The sequence below is a fragment of the Crocodylus siamensis genome, chromosome 5 (genome assembly GCF_052110815.1).
Source record: "Crocodylus siamensis isolate JL-2025a chromosome 5, ASM5211081v1, whole genome shotgun sequence".
Taxonomy (NCBI): domain Eukaryota; kingdom Metazoa; phylum Chordata; order Crocodylia; family Crocodylidae; genus Crocodylus; species Crocodylus siamensis.
Genome location: NC_143399.1, coordinates 83,638,908 through 83,664,267, shown reverse-complemented (window position 1 = coordinate 83,664,267; position 25,360 = coordinate 83,638,908). Strand labels below are relative to the sequence as shown.

General features: G+C 43.2%; 1 protein-coding gene across 11 annotated transcripts in view; it reads left to right on the top strand.

Annotated features, from left to right (window-relative positions):
- The window catches only part of FHOD3 (formin homology 2 domain containing 3), a 642,552-nt gene that overhangs the window by 432,609 nt on the left and 184,583 nt on the right, over window positions 1–25,360 (top strand). For all 11 annotated transcript variants that reach the window (XM_090049608.1, XM_090049605.1, XM_090049607.1 and 8 more), the window contains exons 7-8: window positions 16,189–16,300; window positions 21,860–21,954. In XM_090049608.1, the coding sequence (XP_089905734.1) occupies window positions 16,189–16,300; window positions 21,860–21,954 (207 nt within the window). The remainder of the gene's footprint in view (window positions 1–16,188; window positions 16,301–21,859; window positions 21,955–25,360) is intronic.

The window sequence follows — 25,360 nt, the reverse complement described above, 5'->3', positions numbered from 1 at the left end:
TGAGAGAGAAGGTAACATAGCTAAATAGTCACACAGAAAACTTAGCCAGCACTTAGAATCCATTTCATTTGACAGAAATCCATGTGCCTTATTACTTTCACACATGTATAATTTTAAAAGTCTGCAAGGATCCCCATTGAACATAGTGTACATGAAAGCTGTACAAACTCATGCGCTTGTTTTGGAATAAGGACATTAAATACTAAATCATCTACTTTTTGCTGGATTGGTTTAATAAGCTATACAGTCATGCTAGAAAATAGGAACAGAGTAGATGCCAGCAGCCTGTAGTTTAAGTACTTGTTCCTTTGTGGGCTCACATCAAGAGGAAAATTGACCCTATTTTGAGTGTTTTATATATACACACACACACACACCTCCAAGGGGCCCTTTTTTAAATTGTGGAAGAACATGGATTTGGGGATATCTTAGAGTGACGTTTGGTGGGGGTTTTTAAATCAGGGATTTTGCAGTTTCAGTAGGGAACACCAGAATTCCGGCTAGTGAGGCAGGTGGCAGGACCCAGGCAGAGGAAGCTGGTCAGAGCTGGCACCTGGGACCCAACTGGAGGTGGCTGACCTCCTGGCCACTTGGGCCAGGAGGATATGGTTTAACAGTTCAGAGCAGGCCACCACACTGCAAACACCTTCCTGGCACTAGCTGCCCAGATGGCCAGGCAGTGGCACACGTGGCGGTAGAGCCGCACAAAGACCAACTGAGCAGCCACAGCCCGCTGGCAGCTGGCCCAGAGGAGCAGATGCCTCTACTGGCTGTGCAGTCCCCATCCGGGTCTGGCAGGCATGCAGCTTTGGGGCCAAATGCTGTTGCAGGTGGCAGCAGGTCACAGCCAGGCAGCAGCCCCCACTGCCAGACTGCTGCAGTGGGTAGAGGGTGCAGGGAACTCTCAGGGCTGCTTCAGCAGTCCAGCTGCCACAAGGGGTACCAACTGGCTGTGCCCCAGAAGCTCCCAAGAGCAAGCAGCCCTGAGCTACTTGCCAGAGCAGCTTTTTATACTGCTGGCTGGCCCTGAGCTCTAGCTTCCCCTGGCTACAGATCTGGGAGGAGCCAGACAGGGTTATGTTGCCCCAAGTGGCACAATTTGCCCCATAGCAAAGTTCATGTCTGGGTACGTGCACCGAGGCAAAACCTGGCTCAAATTTGCACCGCTTCTATTTGAACTGCTGCAGGCACACATGCCTGCATGTGTAGACGCGCCCCATGAGTGCAGACGTTTATTATTTTGTTGAGAGTGTTGGCAGGTGTCCAGTTGTTTGTTATGTATTTTTGATTTGCGGTATTCACCTGGCACTGATTGGATGATTGACAAATGTAGGCAAATCAGTTCTGACAGGTAATGCTTCATATTTCAGACACATATTCTAAATATTTTAGTTTTTAGTTGTGCTACAATATGTGTATCATTGCCAACACAAGCCTATCCGGTTGTTCAGCTTTTCCCTCTAGAGGAAACTTAAAGATTAGATATTTGACTGAGAACAAGGAAAGGAGTGTTCCAGGTACAATTTTATATTCCATGGAAAGCAAATGAATAAAGAGCTTGACACAATTCTGGGAACTGATATAAAATGTGGACACCTTATGCCAGAGTTCCAGGAAGATAAGATTGCACTGTGCATTGCAGGACAGGATTGGATCACTAGATGCAGACCTTTTTTAATACATGGTGAGCAGTTTTCGTTGCCCATATTCAGTAATGCTGAACGTTAAGCACTGAAGCCTCAAGTGCCCTGTAAGCCAGTCTTACAGAGAAAATATGCAAATTGCAGTGAACTCCAGTTACTTAATCTTCTTTTGCAATGAAAGAAATGGGGAAAGTGATAGTTTTAGAAGAATGCTGGGAAAACTGTAGTGATGCCTCTGATGGTAAATAAACATTCATTTTCATAGCATTCCCTTAATGAAATTAAAGTTACAGAGATAAAACATCCCACCTAGGGCATGTTCAGATGAGTGCAGTTGTGTGGCATTCTCTGCACTGCAAAGGCATGCTGCCCAAGCATGTGCTGCACCAGTTTGTTTTTTTTCTGGGGGGTTTTTGCCCCTGGATAGCAGGGGTCAAAAAAAACTCATCTTAGCACACGCTCGGGTAGCACGCACTGCTGAAAAATAGAACCAGACCTCCCGGAGCTGCTGGCCCCAGCCTCCTGTACCCTACCTGGGGCAACTTGCTGCGTGCCAAAGCCTGCATGGCACAGGTGTTCCCCGGAGACAAGTAGCTGCAACACAAAGTGTGCTGCTGCTAGTTGTCCCCAGGGAACCAAATGTTCACTCACATCTGGACGCACCCTTAGAGTATATGCAACACTTTCAAAATATTGCTGGAAAGCAGCATTACAATATGGTCTCCAGAGGCTATAGACTTTTCTCTGATTTCTGTGCTGAAACAAGTATACCCCTGCTTTGGAAAATACTTGGATGATCATACAGTTTAGAAGATGTAACTGATGCCTAGTTATTCCCCTACACACTAGAACTTATCTGGTCTGCAGAAAATATTTCCAAGACATAAAATACCAAAACAAAACAGATATTTTACAATATAAGCATGCATTTTTAGTGTCTCATGCAGAGGCAGAGCTAAGAAGTTTTGTGCCCTATGTAAAACCCTGCTGAAGCACTGGCCTGGGGGAAATGGTGAGGGTGAAGGGAGCTGGAAAGTATGGGGTGGTCAGTCTTACCTTCCCCAAGAACTAAAAGCCTAGCTGCTGCTGCCTCATTGCCTCATGCTGCTGCCCCACGGTCCCATGTTATACCAACTTTGAGTTTTAAATCCATCCTCTGTAATTTGAGGTTCTCTTAGCTGAAAAAGCAATCTAGGTAATAATATTCTAGGTAAAATCCAGGAAGTTCTCTCTAATTTCTTGCAGGGGGATGAAGTTTGGAGATTGAAAAAAAAATCTCCAAACAGGGGAACAGAAATCGAGATGTAGAGCTGGGTCTTAAAAACCATATTGCCTGAGGGTTTCAGAAAAATTAAAGAGTTCACAAAGTCACAAAAAGCTTGAGCAGTGGTATAGGGGCATACTCTGTCATAACAGAAGGACTGTCTTCAACTGTGAGAGTGCCAGAACAAAAAGGAGACTGGCTGCAAAGTAGAGAGGGACTTCATGATTCTATGGCGAAGTGTTGGAAGGAGACCCTAGACTCCTTACAGCAGGCTAATATGCCTTGAGATGCTTTCAAGGATGACATGGGGTACTACACAATGTTGTCATTGTTTGGTATGCAAGCATGATTCACAAGATAAACTCATAAGGAACATTCTGATGAGCACACGTGTGTGGTTTATGGCATCTCAAACCTGTTTGAGGCCCCACAAGCTGCACACAGTGCATGCATACCCATTTGTCTTGATGTCAAAAAAACTGTGCTAAAAAAAGCAGCACACATGACCAGGCTCTGGCTGCTAGCCAGGCTCCAAGCAGCCAGCTTGGTGACACTGCTGCCCCAGGAGGCCCCCAGGTGAGGTTCCTGGGGACAGCACAGGTGGCCCCATGGGAAATGAGCACCCTTGCATGTGCACGCTAATCTGGATGTGCCCAGAGATTTCAAAGATGAATCTGTAGTGTCAAAAACATTCTAACCTGGTATGGTCTTCCTGAGTTCTTTGCAACAGAAGAATTGTTCTATTGTGTTTCTGTAGTCATAAAAAATGAGTACAAATTAAGAGCTAGCATTTATCAAGCAGTGCCTTGAATCTAACAAGGAACACCTTAAGTCTAACAAGGTTGAGAACTACGACTTTACAGATTGCTCACTTGAGTACTCATGAATCTAGGCCTGAACAAACAGAAGGCTAATGAATAAATGCAAAAATTCTCCCTTGCTTTTGGCTTCTCTCTTTATACCTGCCTTAAGTTTCATCTTCAGTTTTGGTCATAGAGAATGTTTACACAGGTATGGGTCTGCAAACTGCTGTTCTGCAAAGGATGGCAAGGCAAATATTTGTGATATGGCCAGTCACTAATCCATTTTTACATATGTACCCACAAATAGTAAGATCTACCAGTCTCCCTAGAAGGCTAGTGAAACATTACCATTGCTACAAGAAATGTTCACAGTGAAATCAAAGAAGATGAAGGGACAAATATAATTTGACTTAATTGTGAAATTAGCAAGTAATTGTTTTAATGGAAAAAAAAATATTTACCACTACCTACCCTCTTCCAATGATCCATCTATTCGATTTTTAAGACTTTCTTTTATAATAAGCATTTTTCTTGCACTTTTCTCCAAAGCATATAGCCTAAGGCATGAGTGCCCTATAGATAGCAGTCTTCTGACTCTGTTAAGTTGAGCAGACAAGACTGCTTCTAAGCCACTGGGCCCCAAGCATGCAAAACCACACCATGTTCCAAGATATGGCAAGAAGTACTTAATGCTGGTGCTTGAGGTGTTGTCTATCATATGGGCCTGTAATATATTGGTAGATGTCTTTGAAGAACTTGCCAGTAGATACCACCAGCCCAACCTGGCTGCTTTTGTGGTTGCATATCCTAATAAAGGGGTTTCACTGGCATGGTCTATGCTGCTTTCTGGTTCTGCATCTGGTCTCTATCCATTTGTGGTTCTTCTCAGAAGCTCTAACAAAAGCCACAGAATTATGCCTTGCAAAAGAAAACAGTAACCTGAATATCAATTTATTATTTTATTACTTAGTATAATGTACTTTAAATCTGCTGTTTTATATTTTATTGCTGTAATAGCCATTAAATGACAATAATCCTTTCTTCACTGGACCTGTTCCACAAGGAATAAGGAGATATCAAGCAAAAAGGCAGTCCTATAATGGGCACTGCACATTAGCACATAGGTGAACTTCCTCTAGCTTTAACACAAAGGATTGATGCGCTGTTGGGTGCCTGTGCACCTACATATTCCAATGACTGTGTCTACATCTAATCATCTAAAAGACTGTTCCATAGGGCTGTGCGAAATTTCTTTGGGTGTTTTGTTTCAAAGCTGTTTCGATATGTTTCAAGCTGAAAACAGCAAAGTCAAAATGAAACAAAAGGCTTTGAAACGAAACAAGAGCACTCAATGTTTTGAAACAGCCTGCAGCTGAACAGAAACTGAGGAAAGGGAGGGGGATGAGGGGGGAAAGACTGCTCTGACATTGACATCTAGCTCCCTGTTCAATTCCCCAGCTCTTTGATCACTTCCCCCAGCTCAGTGTTTGTTGCTGCAGTCTGGCACAGCCCCACAGCCCTTCTTGAGGGTGCAGGCCCCCATATCTGCGCATCGGATGATAGCATGCTGCCGCTGCCGGCTAGAACAAGCACCATCACACACCCAGCATGCCCAGCTGTCAGACAGGGTAAGAGCTGTGACTGCAGGGGAAGCTGTCCCCACATCCTGGTCAGTGAAGGGGTCGTGGGGGGTTCTAATTTTTCTATGATAAGAAAACCAAAGCAAACATCAAAGCATATAGATATTTAGAATATATATTATTAGGATGACAGATGCACTGGTAGGCTTCCAAATTGCTTTAAATTTGTAAATGTCAATAAAACATTGCCCAACTGATCTAGTGTGCTTGTCTTTTTATTGTACAAACTGCTCTTTGGATGTTAGAGCTATGGATTTAAAATTATTCACAGTTATTTTTAAAAACAGTTATAATTGTATATATATATTTTTTAATAATTTTATAGTATGTTGCGCACTGGCTAAGAGTTGCCTTTACCTGCCCTTACAATGGGCTTACTTTTTACCTATTTCTCACATGGAGCCACACCTTCAAATCTTATAACCTGTTCTCCTTCACAACACGGTTGAATCAATTCTCTCTCCAGCTCCTTCCACCTCTAACCCTGGAGCTAATTATGCAATATCTCAGCAGTTTCTTAATAACCTCAGCCCTCCCGCTCAATCTGGCAATATTCTTATAACTTCTCCAGGTAGAAAGATTTCCAGTGACATCCAGATGGTTTGGACCAGGCCTCAAGTGCTTTTCACTTTACTGAACCCTTTACTAAAATGTGATGACCCAAATTCTTCCTTCAATTACCCTGTTAAGATCCAAAATAACTACTTTGCACTTACATTGCTATTGGGAGGACTCCTAGGGTGCATCCACACATGCAGATATGTGCCCTTGCAGCACCACAAATAGGAGTGGTACAAATTTCTGCCGGGGATTTTTGCTACAGTGAACATGCCTGGACATGCACTTTGGTGTGGGGCAAATTGTGCCGCTTGGGGCAAAATGACCCTTCCCAGCTCCTCCCAGATCTGTGGCCAGGGGGAGCTAGAGCCCCAGGCCAGCACTGTGCTGGCCCCAGCAGAATAAAAAACTATCCTGGTGAGCAGCTTAGAGCTACTTGCTCTCAGGAGCTTCTGGGGCCCAGCCATTTGGTACCTGGGGACATTAGCCACTTGTGGCACCTGGACTACAGAAGCAACTCTGCGAGTTCCCTGCACTCTTTACCCACTGCAGCAGTCTGGCAGTGGGGGCTGCTACCTGTCTGTGACCTGCTGCCACCTGCAACAACACATGGCCCCAAAGCTGCATACCTGCCAGACCTAGATGGGGACTGCATGGCCAGCAGAGACATCTGAACCTCTGGGCCATCTGCCAGTGGGCTGTGATTACAGAGTTGGTCTTTGTGCAGCACTACTGCCCTGTGTGCCACTGCCTAGCCATCTTGAAAGCTATCTCCAGGAAAATGTTCTCAGCACCGTGGCCTGCTTTGAACAGTCAAAGCATGTCCTCCTGGCCCCAAATGGGAAAGCCGTCAGCCACCTTATTTGCCCTCCAGCAAGGTCCTGGGTGCCAGCACTGAGCAGGCTCCTCTGCTTGGGTCTTGCCACTTGCCTCATTAGCAGGAATCTTGGTGTTCCCTATTTAAACATTTCAAATTCTCTGATAAAAAAAAATCCCAAATTCACTCTTTAAAATACCAAAAATCCTGTTCTTCCACAATTAAAACAAAAGACCACTAGATCAGTTGGGCAATGTTTTACTGACATATTTACAAATTTAAAGCAATTTGGAAGCCTACCAGTGCGTCTGTCATCCTAATAATATACATTCTAAATATCTATATGCTTTGATGTTTGCTTTGGTTTTCTTATCATAGAAAAATTAGAACTCCCCTTGACCCCTTCACTGACCAGGATGTGGGGACAGCTTCCCCTGCAGTCACAGCTCTTACCCTGTCTGACAGCTGGGCATGCTGGGTGTGTGATGGGGGTATGTGGGGTTTGCAGGACGGGGGGTGGGAAGGGGTGTTGGGGGATGTGGGGGTGTAACAGGGGGCCTGATCAGGGTCCATCTACTGATGGCCCTGCTCACCTATTATGGGCCAACCAACCACCTTTTCTCCTGCCATGCCTTGTTGTTAATTAATTGTTGTTAATTAAGCAGGAGGCTGCCCATTTTATGCCCTGATGCCAGGAGGCACATCTGCGGCTCCATTCCTCCCCTACACTGCAGCCCAAGCCTTGCAGATGGTTTTGTAAATTCCTCTTTATGTTGGGGTCTCGGCCACTGTGGGCCTATGCCTTCTCTCTCTAGCTAGGCCTTTCAGTCAAAGACCCACTAATCAGGGTTTGACTTCTGGGCTCTAGCTCTCAAAAAAAATAAAATAAAATAAAATAAAATCACTTGGGCTCCTGCACCCTCTCTGGCACTGGGGTCAGCTCACCCCCGGATACTGCGCCCTCTCTGGTGCTGGGGTCCCCACACCGTGGTGAACACCCAATGAGGCCTCCTCCCCTAAACAGCCTCACCCAAAACCACTGGTCTTAACATTCAACAAAGAACATAGGCTTCTATGGCCATATAATGAAAAAATGAAAATACAGAAACATGCCTGCTTACTTTAGATGATCATGAGGATGGCTCACAGCATGGCATAGTCTTCCAACAGAGACTGTAGCCACAGCACCATGGTCATTGGGAGTCCCCCTCCATGCTGCCCCTCTGCCTTCTCCACTTGCCATTTGTAGGATCCTGGCCTCCTCCTTCCTGTCACCTGACCAGCTGGCAGGGCTTGAGCCTTAACCCCTATTTGACTGGCCAGCTGTGACTGACAGGTTCTTGATTTAAAGGGACGACCTTGTCTCTTACTAACAGGGCTAGGGTTCCCTGTTACAGGGGACTGTGTGAGAGTGGGTGGGTATGGGGGTGGTGAGTGTGTAGGTAGGTGTGGATGGGTGTGGGGGTAATATGGGATGTGTGGGTAGGTGTGAGGGGATGTGGAGGGGTGTGTGGCTTGCAGGAAGCGGGTGGGGAGGTGTGGGGGGTGTAGGTGAGGATGTGGGGCTTGAGGGGAGGCCATCACACGCCTGCCCCCCCACCATGGTGCACAGCCCCCAGCACTGGCAGCAGCAGCCTGCCAAGACATGAGGGCCATGGCCCATTTTTGCACAGCCCCATAGCCGCACATCACCACCTCACCTTCATGAAGAATGGGCTGGGCCATCCCACTAGCCTGCACCTTTAGACAGAAGTCACGGGCGGTGGAAAGAACCATCCCAGTCCTGTCCAAAGGCACGCTAGTGGGGTGGGCCAAGCCGGGCCAGTTCTCAGTGCACAGACTGCAGCTGAGACAGCGGTGCAACCAGCAAGGCATGGCTGCTTCTAGCACCAGGTGTTTGGGGTATGGAGGGATGTTGAGTTTGTTGGTGGGTTTTTGGTGGGGCTCGAGTGGGAGCTGCCACACGCTTGCCCTGGCAGCAGCTTCCATGGCACCAGCAGCTGCAGGCACAGTGGCAGCATGGCACTGCCTGATGCAGGCTCTGTACATGCTGAATGGGCGTGGCCCAACCCAGCCTGCCCCACTAGTGCATGGCTTTCCCGCTCCTGTCCAAAGCTGTGCACTAGCGGGCAAGGCCAGGACGGGTCCATTCAGCTTGTACAGACCCCACATCAGGCAATGCCGCACTGCTGCTATGGCTGCAGCTAGGTCACAGCCATGCTGGCTGCTGCTGCCAGCATCATGGGGTATGGTTAGGGGTGCAGGCATCTGGTGACCCCCTCTGGGGGCCTGGCACCACTCACAGGGACTGTGCATCACGCCAGACCAGGTCCTGCTTCCCCTCCCCCCGGCCAGCTCCATGGAGGCAGGACCCAGCCTGGCACAACATGTCCTTGCAAGTGGTGCCAGGCCCCAGGTGACAGCCTAAGTGGCCCAGTTCTGCTTGAAGGTACAAGGCCCTGCACCATGCTGGGCCCGCGACAAGCAGCACAAGCAGCGCCTAGTCTGAGGCGGCCGGGGCACACCGCGCCATGGGGGGCTCTGAATGCCTAATGGCCACTGCTGCTTGGGGGGGCTGTGTGGCCTTCAGGGGACCCATTTCCCTCAATCAGCCCCCCCCATCACCACACAACCCTTCCACTCCCACAGTCCCCCCACACCCCCACAATCCCCCACACACTCCCAGTCCCTACTTGTCAGGGACAGCATATGGGTTATGCCACAGCTTTACACCACTCCTGATTGCTCCCGCACACATGGAGGGAGCTTGCTAGGGCAAAGGAGCACCGTAGAGATGCTCCAGCCCAATGCTAGAGCATCTCTGAAGGACCTAAGTCAGAGCACAGTGCAAGACCGTGCCTTGCCCTGCTTTTTCTGTACAGGGTTATTTTTTATATGTAGATTTCCACGTATCAAATTTTGAGCCCATGCTGCAAATATGACCCTGGAGAGTTTGTCCTGGGAAAGCAAATTTCTGTACATGTTCTCTTCTGAGAGAAACCACAGCAGAAACCTCCATCCAGCATCTAAGGATGCTTTGCTCATGCACCTGCTCCCTTCCCTCTCCAGAGAGACATTTGTTGATTACTGGACTCTGCTGCTTCAGCTGAGCGGGGAGCAGAACACGCCTTTGTCACAGTCCCAACATTGTGCTGCAGGAACACAGACTGACTGATCAGTCTGAATCAGCCAATCAGGGTTTCCCTTTGCACTGCTGCCATTTGTCAAAAGGCAGACTTGGGAGCCTGCAGAGCATGCTGAGATGTGTGCACAGGTTCCCAGTGGTTGAGCAGTATCAGCACTGTAAGCTCTCTAATTTTTAAGGGCTTAGCATTCATATGTCTATTCAGGCATCTCTGGTAAATGTTTCTACCCAGACAACAAACCTATGAGAATTCTCCCAGATTATCTGAATGTATATGCACAGAGTAAGTCCGTTATAGAAAACAAATTTTAATGAACTTTTTATGCCATTTCCAATGGGGCTTCATTATAAAAAATACTACCCCCATAGTTCTTTGATAAATTATTCTGATATTTATTTTGACCAACTTCAGAGCATAGAAAATATTTTTTTTTAAATATAGAAAAAGTCTAGGCAACAACATGATCAAAACATTCATAAAATATCTGTATTCAAGTGCCACACATACAGATATGCAGAGCTCATGCAAACCAGGATACCACTTTTCAGTGACTTGAGAAGAGAGGCAACCAGATATCTTAGGTCCCTAGCAGACGTTATTTTTGTGAAGCAACGACAATATCACTCAATAGAAATTGTCATGCCATAAGCATATCCTCCCTGAGTTGGATACACATTACCTAGAGAGGTGGTAGAATCTCCATCCTTGGAGATTTTTAAGACCCGACTTGACAAAGCCCTGGCTGGAATGATCTAACCTGCTTTGTGCAAGGGATTTGACTAGATGACCTCCTGAGGTACCTTCCAATCCTAATTTTCTATGATTGTATGGCTAGTTCTCAGTGTCCACAGGACCCAGGACAAGAAGTTATGGGAGAACAAGGAAAATGTAGGTTGCATATTAGAAAGAATTGGCTAACTCTGGGGATGGTTAAATACTAACATAAATTACATAGCAAGATTTTGGAAACTATCACTGAAAGGTTTTTACTGCATAATAGAATACACTCACCAGAGATAATTGTGCACTGAACAAGAGGTTGCACTAAATGACCTCCTGAAATCCTGTCCAGTCCTATTTTTAATGACTCTATTAGCTATTAAACACAGCATTCATATTACAGATACTATTTTATAGTTGTCCTTTCCAAATTAGCATGATTAAGAGTTATACTTTAGTAGCCATACCTTGCCAATGCAAAATTCATATAAATACTAAGTATTTGATAGACAGTTTTTAAATTAATATTAAACAACTTTAATGTATTGCTTGGGTTTCACAAAACAAGGCTTGAAAGTAAAAACTGGTGCTTTCTCTCCCCACTTATCTAGGTTAGGAGCTGGAAGTATTACTTTTTTTTATACTGCAGAGATGACCACTAAAATAGCTGAAAAGAAATGCCCTGAACTCTGCAAAAGCTTTTTAAAACCATTTCACTAAGATAAGTAAAAATCTTGCTCATTGGGTGATGACATTTAATAATAAATGGGTGGATATGTGAGTGATAGCTTTGGTATGTTTAAAGTGGGAAAATACTAGGGGTGTACCAAAAGAGATTTTTTGGGCCAATACAAACGGCTGATTTTTAAGGAGCCATGTTGGCTGATACCAATCTGATTCCAATATGCAACCAGGCAGCTTGGAGACCAGCACTGGGCTGCTAAGTCTGGTGTGGGGGAAGGGGGGGAAAGGGTGTGATGGGGGGCAGATTGAGGCCCCCAAGGTGAGGGAGGGAGTGTGGCTGGGACAGGCACTGCTGATCCAAGCAGGGCAAGCAGCTTGTCTGGGGGATGCAGGGGCAGTTGCTACCGCCGTTGCACATACCCCAGGTGGGCTGGCAGGGGGGGGAGTTGTCTCATGATCTGTACGTGGGGTGGGGTGGGGCAGGCTGCTGCTGCAGGCTCGAGCCTGGATTGCACTGGGCTCTTCCCAGCCAGGGGCTGGACCAGACTGTGCTTGGAGTAGGCGGCAGTGGTGGCACTGGGAGGAGGCTACGGGGGGGGGGGGGGGGCTTCAGCCACCCCAAAATTCACCATTGACCCCCTCTCTGTAGCTCCCTCCCAGCACCCCTGCCCACCTCAAGCACAGCCAACCCCAGCTCCCTGCTGCAAAGAGCCCGGCACATCCCTGGGCCTAGCCCACAGTGGCAGCCCACCCCACTCAGATCTGGGAGCATGCTCTCCCCATGCCCTCCCAGGGTGCACACGGCTGCAGCAGCTTCATCCCCCTGCAACCTCCAGACGAGTTGCTCATGGCTCCATCCCACGCCCTGCCCTGGCTGAGCAGCACCTTCCCCAGCCCCATTCCCTCCCTCACCATGGGGCCTCAATCTCCCCCCAGTATTCCCCCACACCAGACTTATCAGCCAGATACTGCTCTCCAAGCTGCCAGGCTGCACTCCTGACCGTGTGCATGCTGCAGCTGTGTGTATGCATGGGGCATTTATCGGCCACATCAGGCAAAAAAAGCCGATTTCCAATAATGTGTCGTTTCCCTATATCGGTGCCGGTTCAATATGGGACCAATGTATCACTGCACCTCTATAAAATACTCTTATTTCTGTCTGAGGTGTCTCCCAGTAATGTAAAGCTGGAATTTTTGCAATGCCTGACTCTTATTTCAAACTTTGGGATATGGGTTCCCTGATGGTCTCAGACCTGTGTAGGTATTGTGCCAAATAAATTAAGGGGTCATCTGGCACTTTTTTGTACTGTGATTTTTATGCTTGTCCTTCCTGAAGCTGTATCACTCAGAAAAAATGAGTGCTTTCAATAATGTCATATGCTATTCATGGTGCGTATCTGACCCACAGCCTCTTTCAGTTCCCTGGAAAATGGTCTTGATAACACCAAGAAAACATAGTAACATAAAAGATGGCATACTGGGTCAGACCACAGGTTCATCTAGCCTGATATCCTGGCCTCTAAAATGACAGTATGTGGATGCTAAGCTTAAAGGGTTTCTGTGCTCTGCATGTCCAGACTGTCCTGTCCCTTACCCCTCTTCCTTTACAGCTTCCAGCATTCAGAGGCCTAGGAACTCCTACTCTAGAGGTTTGCAAGGTTCTTTGGGTAGATGTTATATCTTTAATTAGACCAATTAAATAGTTGGGGGAAAGTTCTTTGCAAGCTTTCAGTCATAAACACCCTTCTTCAAGCATTGGGAGACTGCTGTGGTACCCCTAGCAATCGTGTTTAATAACCACCGATAGACTTATCCTGCATGTATTTGTCCAGTCCTATTATGAATATAGTTAAATTATCAGCCTCTACAACTTTGTATGGCAATCAATTCTACAAGTTAATTGCATGCTTTGCAAAAAGGACTTCCTTTTGTTTGTTTTGGCTAATAATTCCTTTGCAAGTCCCTTGGTTTTAGTATTGTGAGAGATGGTAAATAGTAGTTCCCTATTTACTTTCCTCATGCTATTTATGATTTTATAGATCTCTTTCACATCCCCTTCAATCTTTTATCTCAGCTCAAAAGTCCTAGCCTATGTAGTCTTGCCTCATACAGCAGCATCTCCATGCCCCCAACCATCCTTGTTGTCCTTTTCTTTACCTTTCCTGCTTGTACTGCTGTCTTCTGAGGATGTGGGGGGTCAGAGCTGCATTCTGGTAATGGGAAACAGTCATCAGTGTCTACAAATGTTTTCCATCAAACGGATCACTGACTAGTGGAAAATGAGTTTTGGCCTGTGGTTTCATACATACCTATTTTCCAACTTCTATTAGTTATTGTATTTGTTCTTTTATGCTCTTAGGAGACAGATGAATTCAGGAAAAATGCAATTTAGTTATAGAACTAAATTAGAAGCATCCTCTTACTGCCAAAATAATATGAGGTTATAAGCTGTGTGTCAAAAAGGGATAAAATACCTAGCATGTTCACTTCCTCCAAAACTTGCATCTAGAATGTGCCCACCACATGTCTAGTGGTCTAGCACTTTGTTAAGCACCATGTGTTGGCATCTGCAGAGAGCACTCAGAAAATCAGGCTCTCTAAATCTCAGTAAATCCAAAGGCTAAAATCTTATTATCCTTAAGCAGCCATGCTGGCCTTAGGCCTTTCTGGGATTTGTAGTGTAGCTGATTCAAGTTGAGCAGGAAAATAACTGGGCTTACTAGAGCACTGAGGACAGCCAGGACCAACAGTTGGAATGCAAAGGGATTACAGAATATCCTTCTGTCATTGTGTGGAAAAAAGGATATTTTAAAAGACTAATATCTTAATGGCTATTTGTTCAAAAGAAACTCTGTTGACTCTGCTACCAGGTACTACTACCATATTCAAACAATCAACACTGAAGTGCAACCTTGTTGTAAGATTCTTCTGGATCTTTGATTGCAAGCTTTCCAGAAGTGGGACCCTGTTTAAATGTTTATGTAACGCTTAGCTCAGTAAACCCAGTTTGTAAATGAGAAGTGTAACTCCTTCCAGCATCAATAAAGCAGTAACTAAACGGACTTCAGGGAAGGCTAGCCAACCAAGGAAGAACCAAGGAATTCTAGCAAACTTAATACAGCCCACACTGAAGCCGTTGTTACTATGGCTTCACTACAATCAACATACTAGTGAGATTTGTAGTATGCCAGGATTGCAGTGACTGAAGCTTAGATATTATTAGCAACATGGCCAGTAGTAATCCAGTGTTCAGCTCAGCATGAGTTGCCTGACTTTAAGTTGGGCTTGTACTTAGCTGGTTTGCCCACACTGTCCACTGCACTGTTTGGCTCCACTGCTAAAAGTACCCAAGATAGCTAACTTGGTTAAGGTTACACAATCTGCAGTCACTGCAAGTGAGACATACCCCACAGATAGCTTAGACTTACCTGTAACTACTGCTGCCTCACTTCTGATTGCTGTGTAAATGTTCCCCATCTGTACAGTGGCGCTTCCTTCCCTTGTAGGAGTACTGCCTTGCTACACAGTAAAGATTGTGAGGCCCTCAAAAACTCAGGTAATGCAAAATGGATAAGCATCACCGACAGACAGTCCATATGTCCTTGAAGCAATGGTTTTTGAGACACTACATTAGAATGGGAAAACATTTTAAGATTTGTGGAGCTTTGTTTCCAATACTCTACTGCCTGTCAAATTAATGTGATAGAACAGCAGTGTATGGATTATTTTGAGGGAATCTTACCTCAGTGTGAGACCATCTTGAATATTAAGTAGGTAAAACATTTAATTGGATAAGGAGGAAATGCCAGCCATGCAATAGCTACCTAAGCAGATGTTCTTCAAGATGATAAGTAGCTTTGTTGCAGAAACAGAACACAGATAAACCTAAAAAACTTTTAAATACCTAGTTTTACATAGGGTCAGTTTTCTTACTTTGTATTTCTAAGAGCAACTATGAGTCTGTTGTCCTATATTCAGTTTTATTCCTGCTTTTGGAAAACTGAGACTAGAATAGTTTTGTCTCATGAACAGCCATTTGTTATTGTTCCTTCCACCTAGCATATACTCTGTCTGTTTAAAAGCCTTTCTCCCCTACAAACACCTTTATATATGAAACTCTGCTATTCAGTGGAATTTACCTTGCAGGAAAGGGTTTATTAGTAATCAGGTCTGTACAGGTATATATGTACTTTGAAAAATTATGTGAAAGGCAAAACCTCCTGTCTTACTGTGAAGTCTGTGGATGAAGCCCTAATTCCATTGAAGTCAATTAGAGTTTTGCCATTGGTTTCAGTCAGGTCAGCATCTCTCTGTAAAAGTCAAAGCTCTGTCTTTGCTGAACTCTGGCTCCTGGGAGGACTTACTCTGCCCACAGACAGATAATTTTGTTGTTGTTTTTCTCTGATTAGGAGGTTATAGTGTTCCTGTCCAAAAAATCACAAAGGCCCCCTTTTACGATAACAAACTTTGGGGCCATCAGGAATCATCCCACTTTCTCCATTCTTCATATTTAGTGAATTTCAGTAGGTTTAATGCACATAAATAGAAATATTATAGGGAAAGAAAGTGAAAGTAGGGGAACGTTGTATCATGAAATGGTGGGGAATTTAAATTTTACCCATGCTAAGTACTTGCAATTTATGAAAAAATGTAATTAAATGTCACTTTATAATGCATTCGGAAGCCTTATTTTGGGAGCCAGATGAATGACATATAATTGGTAGAGTACTATTTTACCATGGAACTGCTAGGTTAACTGGATGTGCAGATCGTTTATTTAGGCACATCGTTGCTTAAATTTCTAATGTTATTGCCATCCCTTCCCAAAGAACAAAATAGTTCATACAGTTGCACATAGAACATCTGGGAAGGCTCCTAACAGCTGAGTGATAAGCCTCTTTCTTTTCTTCCAGTTCCGCTTGGTGGTAAAGACAGCTCTGAAGCTACTGCTAGTGTTTGTGGAATACACAGAATCCAACGCGCCACTTTTAATCCAGGCAGTGTCCACAGTGGATGACAAGAGAGGTGAGTACCCTGATCATACAGGGTGAAATAACAGGCCACTAAAACCATGGATTTTTGTGACAACACAATTTTTCCTGTAGCGTGCATCTGTCAGTTTTTGACTCAAAGAAATCAAGATCTGTGATTCCGTCACACACTGATTCTACAAGTCTTCTTGCTTTCTTTGTTAAAAGGTAGATTTTTAGATAGTAATGCAGCACAAAGCTACCATCTTCTGTGAATATAGATTACAGTAAGCACTGTTAGTGGAAGATACTAGGTCTGTGCAAAGCTTAAGTCACAGATTCAATTCGGCAGAGATTTGGCCCAATTCAGCAGCCAAATCTTGGAATCCAAATCAAATCAGGACACCTTTTAATCTCTCCCAATTGAATTGGAACCCTCTGAATTGATTCGGAGAGATGTGATGATTCGAACATAGACACAGCTTTAAATGTTTTTTCTACATACCTCAAGGTAGCAGGCAGCTCATGAATGCTGAGATGCTGGGGCGGTGAGCCTGGTGGGGGGTCCCCAACATGCTCGGCGGTGGACCCAGACGTGGACCAGAACCACTTCCAGTCCACTTCTGGGTCCACCACGGAGCGCACAAGGGATCTGCATCCCCTGGCTCGGTGACTGGTGCCTCCTGGGTCTGGGGGAGAGACCTGGGGTCCCCCCACAGCTGATTGCTGAGAGGGGTGGATGCAAAAGGGGGGTCCACCACTGAGCGCACGGGGGGCCCCCATGCTTCTGTGGGATGCTCCATCCACCCCACCATCTCAGTGTTCACAAGCCATGCCTGGTACCTTGAGGTATGTAGAAAAAACATTTAAAGCTGTGTCTGTGGCCAAATTGCTGATTCTCTGATTCAGCATCGATTCTTCAGATTCGGATTTGGCCGAATTGAATCGAGACAGTGATCCAAATCAACTAATCAAATCACTGTCCCCTGATCTGAGCCAAATCTGAATCCAAATAGAATACACACACATCCCTAGAAGATATTATTCAGTATGAATATGCATACCAAAATCTGGCAGGTAGGTGAAATGTACTTGAAACAAACAAACTGGCAAAACCTATCTTAAATGTAAGCAATATTCTCAAGACTCTAAGGAAAATAAAATAGTGTCAGTTCAGACTGTAAATTAAAAAAAACCACTTCTACCTTGAAATAAATTCTCCAGAAGACCTTATGTGATGAGATCTGTTACTCTTTTTAAAACTAGGCAAAAATAATTGGACAAAAAATTCCCATAAATAAGAATGGAATAAAAGTGTTGGTTTTGTCTTCCTCCCCTCTCCCTTCCTCACACCCCTTTCTTTCCTCTTCCCACAAAAATACTGCTAAACTCCCAAGACATGCTCTTTTGATTTGAAATGTTCCTTTGACTCTGAGTTGGGTATTTGGGACTGCAGAGCCATTGTTGTGGTCTTGAGCACACAGAAGTTTAAGCAAAGGTCTGTGGAATGGTCTCCTTGTGGCCAAACTTCTTAAAACAACTTGATATGACTAAAATAAAACAAATCATTGGGAATGTGGACTTTGGGGGCAGAGTGATGCAGAAGAGGAGGGGAAAGTTACCCTGTTTTGCATTTTTACTATCAGAAGGGGCATGTTAAAAAGGCTAAAAGATCTATAAATCATCTGTAGGAAGGTGGTAAGGCAAAGGACTTTTTAAAAAAAATGGGCCTGTTCAGATGGATTATCTGTTTTGAATTAAACCCCATAAACTTGCTGTACAGCAGAAACATAGTTAGCCTGCTCGCGTAATTGTGAGTTCTGTGATTTATTTTTATAGCCAATCATAGTATTTCCTCAGCCCTCTGAAGTCACTTATATTCTCAATGTGTTTGAATCACTGCCTGTTCACATGCTAGAAAACCTCATTAAATTAAAAAAAGGGGCAAAACATGCTACCATGTGTTGTACATCCCCTTTTATATCCTGTAGGATGGTCTCAAGCCTGCATTTCATCCCAGAAAAAGTAATAAAAAACTTCAAAATCAACATAAAATGTCTGAACAAAAGATGCTTTTGGTTAGATGGATGATTGTTAAAAGCAAAGTGGGGGATTATACTAGTAGGTAGGCAGATTTGCCTTCGGGGCTCTTGAATAACTTATCCTTTAACGCTTTAGCATGCTTTTTCAAAATAAGGCCCCCACAATTACCGTAGAAATTCTTCCAGACTTCAGTAAGAAAGAGGAAGAGAGACAGGTATGCTTTCTTTTCCTATCTCCTTAGTTCCTTTTTAAATCATCTGTAGAAGAGTTTCTTTTTTAGTTGGAATGGTGCTGTCTTTTTATTATATTTACTAATGACCAACTTGAGATAGTGGCAACCCGCTTTAAATGATCCATTTATCAGGTGGAAATAAAAGGGAATGAAATAAATTTTGTGTCTTTTTGGATATTTAATCATAAATCTTGCAGCTAATTAATTAAGTGCAGTGCTGCTTTGCAAAATGTTCAGTATTTCATGCCTCGTGTGAGGTGATGAGTTATGACATAATTCCTTAGCATGTGTACCACACATGATTAACAACTCGACCCCCCCAATAATTCAACCCTGCTTTCAAGTGTTCCCATCTGGTTTCCGTGCTAGAATACATCTATGCGAAAACCAAAACTTCAGAGAAGCTCCTGATTTAATAATGGATACAAGCCGATCAGGCCTTAATATATGTAGAGTATCCTCTTACTTGAGTTTTTCATTTCAGTTTTTTTCTGCCATCTCTTCTTAGCTGGGATGGAATTCATTGCCCTTTCAATTTAAGACCCTTGGAGTGCTATATTAGGAGCTGAAATGTGGTCTCAGAATTCTGCAGCGTCTCCAGGGGCATTTTTATTAGACGCATCTTTTTTAATAAAGGATTTAAGCCTTTGCCTGAACCGGTCATTATATCCTGTTTGTGTGTATTATTTCTGCTGCATTGGCTGCCATTATGTAATTTGTAAATGGCCTGTATTATCAGCCCAGTGCACTTGTTGAAATATTCAAGTATAGAAGTTGCAGAGGTCTTTCCAAAAATAAATGTCAATACTTAGTTCTTTAAGACTGCCAGAGATGTACCTTCTGTATGTGGACAAATCCTCACACAGCTCTACCAGCGGTGCCTCAGCCCTCACCTGTGGTATTAGCCTTCTCCTGGGTTTTACGTAAGCAGAAAATTATTTCCTTGCCCTCATGTTCATTTTTTATTAGATTTGGACAAATTCATACACAAATATTTTAAGGAGAGTTGGAAAAAGAGTCAGTGACTCAAAATAATGTGATATGATATTGTAACGTACGCTATTTTACCACAAGCTCTTCATTTTATCTTGTGATGGAGACCATCCATGGCTACTTTTTTTTTTAAGAGATAAAGCTCAACTCATTCTAAACCCTGGAAAACAAAATAAAACAAAAAAAGCAAAACAAAAACCCCACCAATCAAGGAACCAACCAAACCATAGCACTTCAACTGAAGGGGAATCCATAGCTATTAAGAGAATGCAAAAAGCCACATGCTCAGCTGGTACATCTTATACTAGGTCCATCAAAGTCATGAGCTATGGATCTTATAGAAAACTTCCATTTTGTATGTTAGGTTCAGACATGGCCTTTTGTAGGCAACAGCTGTCTAATGCCATATGAAAAGAAGATGGATTACTGCTGGACTGGCTTACTGATAACTGTGCCAATTAATAGGTTTTCTAGAAATAATAATATAATCATTATAAAAATGTGTTTCCTGGCAGCAGTAAAGAAACATGGGTATGGGTTGGACTTTTGTAGGTAATAGTAGGTGTCATGTTTGTATGAAAACAGAGAAGAGTATGAAAGTCCTCTGCTAGCAGTGAGGAACATAAAGACATCCATGCACAAGAATGTTGTATTTGCATTAAAAAAAATAAACCTTGTTTGTTCCAATCACATGAGATCTGTCTGGCTGCAAATAAAAGGCACTTTGCCCTAGAAGGACTTTCACTGAATCATAAGGCATGGATTAAGTCATTAATATGTCATGTTTTTGGCAATTCATTTTCTTACAAATGGCACTGTTATAGGTCAGGCTCATATAATTGGTCCCGTTTTGTTTCTCCTCTACCCCCTTCTCTCGCATTTTCTTCATTTATTATTTGTCTTTAAACACCACAGGAAAACATTTTTGTAGCTAGGGTATCATTCCTACTGATCATGTGTCATCTTTGAACCAAGTGAATTTGTTCCACATGTCTTTTGAACATATGCTTTCTGCATGATGTCTGCTTATAGAAACTAGTGAACAGAGGACCGATGGAGCTGGAAAAGCTCCATAAAGGGCAGCGTTTTAATTAATATGAAAACATAAGTATACTGGGGGAGAAAAAAGGTGTTGAGCGCACATTGTGCAGTGCTGTGAAAGATGGAAACTTCCTGTTCTGTTTTGCAGCAGCGGGTGTTGGAAAATATTGAGATTGAGAAGCATAGATGAACCGAAAATCAGAAAATCTGCTGCCTAGCTGTTTATTTATAAGAAGCTTTGCACTCTATAATTTCCACGGTTTGAGCTTCCATGTTAGTCAGTGGAAGATGTATGGCAAGATACAAATTAGAGATTTCTCAAAATATTGTGATATACACACATGGTGTATGCGACACTTAGCAAAGGGTTAATTGTTAGGCTACAGCATCTTCTCTCAGGATCCTCAGTGAACCAAGAATTAAAGTTTTGGTGAAGAACAGTTTGATTTTCTTTGTCTGAGTGTTTTACTATACCGTATCCTGCCAAGCATGCTGTGGGGGTGAATTTCTGTTAAGAATAAACTGGGTTTTTTTCTAAGCAGTTGAAAAACTCCTCTAACTTTGCTGTTCCAGTTGAATAAATCTTTCTAACCAAGCAGCTGTTAACTTTCTGATTTGCCTCTGTTTCAATAATCTAAATGATGGTCTTTTATTATGATTTGGTCTTGTTTCTGTGATAGAACTGTATAAACCATTTTTGGGTAAATGCATCTGTCTCAGGCTTATCTGAATAAATGTTATGGTTGTATAAAGTATCTTACATAAAATATGTTAGCTTGAGTTTCCTACCCATTTTCCCAAAGGACTTCCAAATGTTTTTGTTTGGAACAATAGTCCATTAAGCTCTTTGCACAATTGGTAAGTGGATAATCGAAAATAGATGTGATTTTATAACAGTCAGGTTTTGGCCTTGCTGGGCAAAATTGAGAGAAACATCTTTGAAGAGTGGAGGGATGCATGGTAGTGATATTAAAATATTTGAGTAAGCATCAAGACAAAAAATATAACACTTCTCTATTGACTTGGATTTATGTCTTTTATCCAATATGTATAAACTTGGATTCTATACAGTGCTTTTTATTTTATTAAAAAAGATATTTTTCCTAATACATTAGAGATTTCGAATGTTATTAGAAACATGGATATGGATACTGATCCATTGAAACATTAGTGTACATGTTATTTGTTAATAAATCTATAACCATTTGCTGTTCTAAAGCTGTGGTACATACTGCCTCAACCAGTCATTGTTCTTGAATGTATAATGAATTACCCACTTGCCAATGGTTTCTACTTTCCTCTTAGGTGCCAAGCCATGGTCCAACATCATGGAAATCCTGGAGGAAAAGGATGGAGTTGATACTGAGCTGCTGGTCTATGCAATGACCTTAGTTAACAAGGTTGATTGTTTTAATGAAGTAATATCATTATCCATAACAATATAATTAGTCATGTTACTTTTCCATAATGTCCAAGGGTGGCATAGCCATTTTGCAGTCATGTAACAAGGCAAACCTGTGTCCCATAGCACTTGGTGTGCAAACAGTAATAAGTCCACATCAAAGCCAATATGAATTAACCTTAACTAGAGCACACTACTTATAGTCCTAATGCAATGCTACTAGCTGGATTACTACCCTATTTTTTAAATGTATTTTTTTTACAAAAACAGATGCCATAGGAAGAGCGGCACATGATATGTCTTTATTATGTGTAAAATAAATACTCAAATATTGCTTGATGTCAACAAGGAAGGGCCATTACATTCAGATCTGAGAGTTTTCTCCCTCTACCTTTAGCTCTTAGAAAGTTACTATATATCCAGGCTAACTGTCACTTTGAAATTGGTAGAGCATGGTAATAAAAGAGGAACATATCTGATAGTAGCTCAGTGGGGGAGTGAAACTGGGGTATTTATTGAGTAGGAGTTGATTATTATTAAGGTTTGGCTGAGGTGAGTAGTTTGGATCAAGTGAGTTATGACTGGATCAGGAGAGAGCTCAGTCACTGAGAAGAGGGACATTTTTGAAAGCTGAGTTCTGCAGTGATATTAAACTTTGTGAGGGTTTAGGCAGCTTTCAGATAACAAGAGATGGGTATAGAGGTTTGAGGGCATGCAATGGGATGCTTAGTTGAGGGGCCAGGTTGTTATAGGGCTATGGGGAGGTTTATTTCTTAGTTGGGGAATGGGTAGGCTTAATCACTCAGGGAAGGCAGTTTATGGAGTAGTCCACTCATCTGCAGCCTTCTGAAGGATAACTCAGACTATTATGCCAACCTACCAGTGTAAACAAATATAACAGATATTCTTGTCCTTTATTATTTATGTCACGGCAGCACCCAAATAACCACATTCAGGATTAGGACTCACTTTTCTGGGTGTGGTGCAGACAGAGTTCCTGCCTCAAATTCACACCTGACTTTAATGCAAGATTCAACACCTGAAAGTAACAAACCATTTAAGGAAAGAAAGGTGAACGAGTCCTGGTAAAAAGCTTGGTTACAAAGGCTACCTTTGTGAGGAATATGACATTCCAGAACATTTGATTTTTTTTTTCTTATTCCCCAAATGTGATGAATTTAACAGGGCTGACTGCTAATGAGACACTTTCTGTTTTAAAAAAAACGTCAGGGGAAGGTTTTGTGAGTTTTGCTTCCTCATTTGTAGTTCTCCAGGGCTTTTATTACAGTAGTTATTCCACTATAAAATCAAATATTATCTAAAATATGTACATGTGTTTGCAGAAGAATACTTAAAAGCTCATAAAATGAGAAATGAGGTAGGAAAAAATGTCTTTTAAATGCTAAACAAATCAAATGAGTCAGAACTTTAAAACTGACCTTTTTGAAGAACAAAGGAAACCAAGATGTGTTTAGGCACCAAAATAACACTGCTTTACAATTTTACTTAGTAGGTCAGAATGTTAGTCCCAGTCAAACCTGTTAAATTCATTCTATTCATTCAAGGATTCTGAGTTATGGCCATAAATCAGGATCCCAGTTAACTCCTACCATTTACCTCCTTCAAGACTACACTAAATGCTTTTGTGGTGAAACATCTTCCTTATTAATGTTTAATATTGCTCTGACAGGGGCAGTTAATGCTAGATTCCCTTCCCTAGCTCCCTCCCCAGTCATATTATTGATGTCAAGATGGTTCACTTCAAACTAACCCTGGGTCTCGCTGGGTGCATCTATATGTGCACCCGACTGCACAGTTGTTATTGCTCAGTCATTTAATACTTGCTGTAGCAAGTTTGTTTGTTTTATTACTTCATTACTTACTGACTTTTATGCAATATGTGAAAGAGCCTATCATCCCTTCTAACTTTTATTTTTTAGGAAAAGTTACATCTTTATATTTTTTTTAAAAAGAAAAGAGCATTTCATGCTGAAAAGAGCACAGCACATCTGTGCAGAAGAATCAGAGGAGAGGATTCCAAAAATACCTTCCAATAGGAGCAGGGGAAACAAAAGATCTAACTAGTCTGAAGATGTAGCTTTATAAATGTATGAAGACATTATGTGACAGGGGTTTCTACAATATCAAGGGACAATTCAAGTCTTTATTTCTTATGTAAGAAATTGTTGTAGCTGCCTCAGGTGCTCATGAGCAGGCAGGAAGGTGGTCTGTGTATTTGCCAGTGGGCAAGTACATGACATTCATAGTGTTGACCACATCTTAATGAGAAAAGAAGTTGATGGGTTTTTTAAGTCTGATGTTAACCTCCCACTGCTCATGAGTTTGTTGAGAGCACGTATAATCCGTTTTCAGCCTTGACTTTACCTAGGTAAGACAGTCTGTTTGATAGACTCATCTGTTTCATGGGTTCTCCATACCTCGTATGGTCAGTCCATTTTCCAAGTAACCCTTCTCTCACCTGTTTAAATTCCTCTTTGTTGAACAGAAGTCACCAGAACCATGCACTATTTTCTAGAACATTTTTTTCCAGTGTCTAATACTATGGCATTAATCCTTACCTATCTGTACGGCATGTACTTCTGATATATCCAAGCAACTCCTTCCATTTGCCTTTTTTCACAACTGCATCACATTAAAAACCCTTGCTGTATGAATATACGGCTTGGGGGCTCCCTGCTGAGAAGATGTAATGTGTTCTAGCAGATCAGCTACAGGAAAGAGTTTAACACAATGTCACCAGCCCACACCTACGGACCAGCAGCCAATGCTCTATGGATCCAGTTGTCCTAGAAGAATTGCTGCCTTAGTTCAGAGCTTGATACCACTTCCACCCCAGCACATCATTTTCAGGTGCCTGTCAGGCCATGGCCTTGAATCTGGGGCTTCAGCCTGCCTGGCATGGCCACTTATCCTAGCCTGCCACCTCCTCAGCTGAGCATTGGGGCAGACACAGGTGGTCAGAACCCGATATCTGGGCCTAGCCACCCACCCAGTCCCTGCAGCCAGAGGCCAGCCAGGGTCGGATGACTCTTTGCCTGTTTCTGTAAAAGCCCCTGACCCAGAAGAGGAAGCATCTGGGCAACAAGACTCAATTTTGTGTTCAAGATTCCTCACTCTTGGTTAGTGCCTCTACCTGCTCTCTGACAGATTATCTGGCTACCCGACCTGTCTTGCCCATGGATCTTGAGTTTGGCCTGACTCTGGCTCCCTAACCTGACTATGAGTTGGTCTCCTGCATATGCAGTCTAGCTGGCCTCGGGACCTCTTGCTCTGCCCAACCCTCTAGATCTGCAGTCCCCAGACAGATCTTCTGGATTCCCTGTACACAAAATCTGCACATTTGCCTCAGATCTTGGCTGCTTCTTCTGACCCTGGGTGACCCC